General features: G+C 47.7%; 1 protein-coding gene across 1 annotated transcript; it reads left to right on the forward strand.

Moving 5' to 3' along the window:
* Positions 1 to 2,649: 2,649 nt before the first annotated feature.
* On the forward strand, positions 2,650 to 4,791 carry LOC128839840 (uncharacterized). Its single transcript, XM_054033160.1, has 2 exons — positions 2,650 to 2,830; positions 3,821 to 4,791. Exons 1-2 carry the CDS (start codon positions 2,659 to 2,661, stop codon positions 4,294 to 4,296), a joined length of 648 nt encoding a protein of 215 aa, XP_053889135.1. The 5' UTR covers positions 2,650 to 2,658; the 3' UTR covers positions 4,297 to 4,791.
* The last annotated feature ends 945 nt before the right edge of the window (positions 4,792 to 5,736 follow it).

Genomic DNA, 5,736 nt, shown 5'->3' on the forward strand with positions numbered 1-5,736 from the left:
AAACAAACATCAATGGAGGCCAAATCGTAGTCACTCTGTTTAGTCTCACCAAAGTCAGGTGAGTTAAGTGAGCAGGAGTTATCCCTAAAGGAAAGACAAAGAAATAGTATGGTCACTTTAAAATCTATATAGTTGCTAAGCATAGAAAATAATTGTCATGTGTAAGTTTCAGAGTAACAGCCGTGTTAGTCTGTATCCGCAAAAAGAAGAACAGGAGTACTTGTGGCACCTTAGAGACTAACAAATTTATTAGAGCATAAGCTTTCGTGGACTACAGCCCACTTCTTCGGATGCATATATAAGAAGTGGGCTGTAGTCCACGAAAGCTTATGCTCTAATAAATTTGTTAGTCTCTAAGGTGCCACAAGTACTCCTGTTCTTCTTTTTGTCATGTGTAACTAATACAGGTCCTGACCCTGTAAACACTTGTGCCTGTAAATAATCTCATGGATTTCTATGTGGCTATTCCTTAAAGTTAAGCCTACGTGAGAGTTTGCAGGACTAGGGCCTAAATGTATCCCTTTCCTTCTACAGGGAATTCATAGGTTCTAAAAACAGCAATTCGCACATTTGGTCTCACTAAATAGTGACTTGTCTTATTGGTGAGGAAAGGGAGATAAGGTCAGGCAGTTTAATACGCATTCAGCTTAGAAATTTGCCAATTTTGACTTTGCTAATGATATTATTACAGTTTCCAGCGACCGTCACAGATGCAGAGAATAACTGAGGCTGGGGGGCAGGTGGGAGAGATCCAGCAGCAGTAGTTTATGTGGCTCTGCTGCCAAATCACAGATGACAAAGGCAGGATTAATAGAAGCAGACAGGTTGACATTTATAAGGAGAAAAAGCAGAGAATTCCATTTACCTGGGCAGCCAAAATGCAGATGACGTTGACATTTAAGGGAAGATAAATATAAATAGTGTCTTCCAAAATTAATTAGTAATTTGTAGCCATACTCCCCTCAGTCTAAACAACTAAAGAGAGTGCAGACAATTAGAATACATTGTCACCTTCTTCTATGGCAGCTACTGTTCAATGCACAAAATGGAGGAATTAGGATGCCTTTTTTTTCCTGAGACTGGGATTTGGGGATTCAAACAGTGACAGCCATTCACCAGGACAGATTGTTGCATGATCACAGACCAAGAAGTGTGAGATGATTGGAGTACATGAAATACTTCATGGCTGTAAGAATGATGAGACAAGTGATCAGTTGTTGACAAAGACACAGAGAAGGGGAATAACTGACCTGCAGTGAATATATTGCATTAGAAACTGTATGGCACTATAGGTTGTTGTATTAGTGTTTTGACTTGGTTGGAGCTTTAAGATTCACTAATAAAAACCAAAAGTTGCTACTATTGTGTTTGCTGTACTTATAAACTTCATCGCACATTGATAACATTCAATATTAATGCCAAAATTTTTAAACCTGAATGCCTAAGTTAGGCACCTAAATCCAAATAAGTGGCCTGATTTTCAGAAGTGTTTATCACTTGCAGCTCCCTTTGACTTCCGCACTCAGTAGGGTTGCATAAGTTAATATCTGAGTGGTGGCTCTAGGATTTTAAAAAGGGTTCTTTGGTATAATGAAATGAATGAATGAGGCTGTCAATAGCATGATCCTTGAGGTTGTAAGAGCTATAGAACAGCTGGGTATGGTACAAGAAGGACAGGATACAAATCTGGGTAATTTGTGAACCCAAAGACTTAAATTATTTTAATGAATTTAGATTTTCTTTGTAAACATTCAGGAAGATTATATTAAATAGGGACTTTGAAATTTGCCAAGGGGTGTGGTCATTCACCCAGTCCAGCAGAACACACATCTTTTACAGACTGAATTAATCAATATAGGCCTGGTCTACACTAGGCGTTTATGTCGAAGTTAGCGCCGTTACATCGAATTAACCCTGCACCCGTCCACACCGCGAAGGTATTTAGTTCGACATAGAGGTCTCTTTAATTCGACTTCTGTACTCCTCCCTGACGAGGGGAGTAGCGCTAAATTCGACATGGCCATGTCGAATTAGGCTAGGTGTGGATGGAAATCGACGCTAATAGCTCCGGGAGCTATCCCACAGTGCACCACTCTGTTGACGCTCTGGACAGCAGTACGAGCTCGGATGCTCTGAACTGCCACACAGGAAAAGCCCCGGGAAAATTTGAATTTGAATTCCTTTTCCTGTCTGGCCAGTTTGAATCTCATTTCCTGTCTGGACATCGTGGCGAGCTCAGCAGCACTGGCAACGATGCAGAGCTCTCCAGCAGTGATGGCCGTGCAATCTCAGAATAGAAAGAGGGCCCCAGCATGGACTGATCGGGAAGTCTTGGATCTCATCGCTGTGTGGGGCGATGAGTCCGTGCTTTCCGAGCTGCGATCCAAAAGACGGAATGCAAAGATCTACGAGAAGATCTCTAAAGACATGGCAGAGAGAGGATACAGCCGGGATGTAACGCAGTGCCGCGTGAAAATCAAGGAGCTGAGACAAGGCTACCAGAAGACCAAAGAGGCAAACGGACGCTCCGGATCCCATCCCCAGACATCCCGTTTCTACGAGGCACTGCATTCCATCCTCGGTGCGGCCGCCACCACTACCCCACCAGTGACCGTGGACTCTGAGGATGGGATAGTGTCCACGGCTGGATCCTCGGACATGTTAGCGGACGGGGAAGATGAGGAAGGAGATGAGGAGGACGAGGCAGTCGACAGCGCTCACAACGCTGATTTCCCCGACAGCCAGGATCTCTTCATCACCCTTACAGAGATCCCCTACCAACCCTCCCCAGCCATTACCCCGGACACAGAATCTGGGGAAGGATCAGCCAGTAAGTGTTGTAAAAATCTAAACATTTATTTGTAACAGAACAGGAATATTAACAATTTAAAAAATGGGTTTCTCATGATTAGTTTGATTAGCTTAACGGTTCAGTCATGGGCAGTGCAACTATTGAAAAAAAATCTAGCAATGTCCGGTTTTGCATGATTGTCCTGCCCAAGCCGCTCTACTGGTTAGTCACTGCTACAGCAGCTACAGTAAAATGCGGTCTATATGTCCGGGGATGGAGCAGAAATCCTCCTGTGACATCTCGAGGAAGCTCTCCTGGAGGTAATTGGAAATCCGCTGCATTAGGTTCTTGGGGAGAGCGGCCTTATTGGGTCCTCCGTAGTAGGACATGTTGCCACGCCACGAGACTATCAAGTACTCTGGAATCATTGCTCTGCACAGCATGGCGGCATACGGCCCTGGTCTTTGCAGGCTTTCCCGGAGCATTCTCTCTTTCTCGCTGTCAGAGATCCTCATGAGGGTGATGTCGCTCATGATGACCTGCTTTGAATGAGGTAGGGGAATGTTAGTGTTGGGACTGCTTTGCCGTTCCTTTACAGAACTGTAACCGCTGGTTTGCAGCCACGCGGTGGAGGCGGGAGAGGGGCAGCCGAAAGGGATCGTTCCCGGGGACAGCCGCGAGGGTGTGGGACAGGAGCAGACTTCCTGCTTGCCGAATTGCTGGCAGCAGGGACCGACATTGATTTCAATGTGAAATGAGGCCATTGCTAATATTAAAGTTTTAAGCTGCCACAAGTCTACGGCTTACCATGTCTGCCTGCAACAGAAATTCCGTTCTCCTGAGAGGCTTCTCAAATGTGCTGTAGAAGACCCCAGGCACTGAATGCGAAGGCCGAGAATTCGACCTTGTGCTGAGTGCGCATGTGATAGGTGCTGTGCATGGTCTTGTTAACAGAGAAAGACTATGTTCTTTGTTCACAACTACATTTATCTTTCTGAGGAATTCACTCCCTTTTTCCCATTCCCACAGCCCCATCTGCGACTGTCTCACAACCTAGCCTGTCATCACACTCCCAGAGGCTAGCGCGGATTAGGCATAAGAAGAAGAGGACACGGGAGGACATGTTCTCGGAGCTTATAGCCTGCTCCAGAGCCCAGGCAGCACAGCAGACCCAGTGGCGGGAGAACTTGACCCGAATGCACCAAGCCAACATGGATCGGGAGGAGAGGTGGCGTCAGGAAGACCAGCAGGCGACTCAAACCCTGCTTGGACTAATGAGGGAGCAAACGGACACGCTCCGGCGCCTTGTGGATGTTCTGCAGGAACGGAGGCAGGAGGACAGAGCCCCGCTGCAGTCCATCTCTAACCGCCCTCCCCCGCCACCAAGTCCCATACTCCCCTCACCCAAAGTGCACAGAAGGAGAGGCGGCAGAGTCCCTGCTAACTCTCACTCCACCCCTGCAGAGAGCTCGAGCAGCAGAAGGCTCTCATTCCCCAAAATTTGACAAGTTCTTTCCTTCCCGCCTGACACAAGCCCCCGTCCAAGTTTCACTTTCCCAGTTCCATGTTTGGTTGATAATAAAAAATACGTTTCTGTTAACTACTGTTTCCATCATGTTCTTTTGGAGGAGGGGGGGATAGGGGGTTGGTAATTCGACAGGACAGTCACCTTTGGCAGGGTATATAGTCGGGGGCAGGCACAGCAGCAGGGCACATACATAGTGCAGTGATGCAGTGACTAGTTACCCTGGTTAGTCTGGGAGGTTGTTTTCATGTTATGTGGTGGGGGGTGGGTTGCTCTGTGACTTTGTGGCAGGGGAGGGCAGTCACAGATCTTAAGCGGCGGTCCTTAGGCAGGATCACAGAGCCACACAGCAGGGGTCTGTAACCGTCCTCCCCCTGCCACAAAGTCACATAGACCCCCCCATACACACAGTCCCTATCAGGAGGGGTGACAGGCTCCGTTGAAACAACCATCCCACCGCAGCGGAGCCTGTCAATCCTTGAGTTTAGAAGCTGCATTCGCGCCACTACAGTACACCCGCTCCGCACCACAGTCTGCGTCCCAGTTTTAAAAAATTCCCGCGAATACAGTATTAAAGAAAACGGTGTGCTTTAACAAAGTAGAACTATTTTTATTTTGAAACGTGTGTTGGAAGTGGGGTGAAGGGGGTATGTAACTGGATAGGATAGTCAACATTAACTGGGCAAAGAAACGGGGGCAGGTTTAGCTTCTCAATACACAAACTTTAAAGTCACAGGTTACCCTGTTCACTCAGGAACTTTGCTTTCAAAGCCTTCCGGATGCACAGCGCTTCCCGCTGGTCTCTTCTAATCGCCCGGCTGTCTGGCTGTGAGTAATCAGCAGCCAGGCTATTTTCCTCAACCTCCCACCCCGCCATAAAGGTCTCCCCCTTGCTCTCACAGAGATTGTGGAGCACACAGCAAGCTGCAATAACAATGGGGATATTGGTTTCGCTGAGATCACAGCGAGTCAGTAAGCTTCTCCATCTCCCCTTGAGACGGCCAAAAGCACACTCCACCACCATTCTGCACTTGCTCAGCCGGTAGTTGAAGAGTTCTTTTTCAGTGTCCAGGGCGCCAGTATAGGGCTTCATGAGCCAGGGCATTAGCGGGTAGGCTGGGTCCCCGAGGATGACTATAGGCATCTCCACATCCCCAACAGTTATTTTGTGGTCCGGGAAGTAAATACCTTGCTGCAGCCGTCTAAACAGACCAGAGTTCCTGAAAACACGAGCGTCATGAACCTTGCCCGGCCATCCCACGTAGATGTTGGTAAAACGTCCCCTGTGGTCCACCAGTGCTTGCAGCACCATGGAAAAGTAGCCCTTTCTGTTAATGTACTGGCTGGCCTGGTGTTCCGGTGCCAGGATAGGGATGTGAGTTCCATCTATGGCCCCACCGCAGTTTGGGAATCCCATCGC

This window comes from Malaclemys terrapin, chromosome 6 (genome assembly GCF_027887155.1).
Source record: "Malaclemys terrapin pileata isolate rMalTer1 chromosome 6, rMalTer1.hap1, whole genome shotgun sequence".
In the NCBI taxonomy this organism is placed as follows: domain Eukaryota; kingdom Metazoa; phylum Chordata; order Testudines; family Emydidae; genus Malaclemys; species Malaclemys terrapin.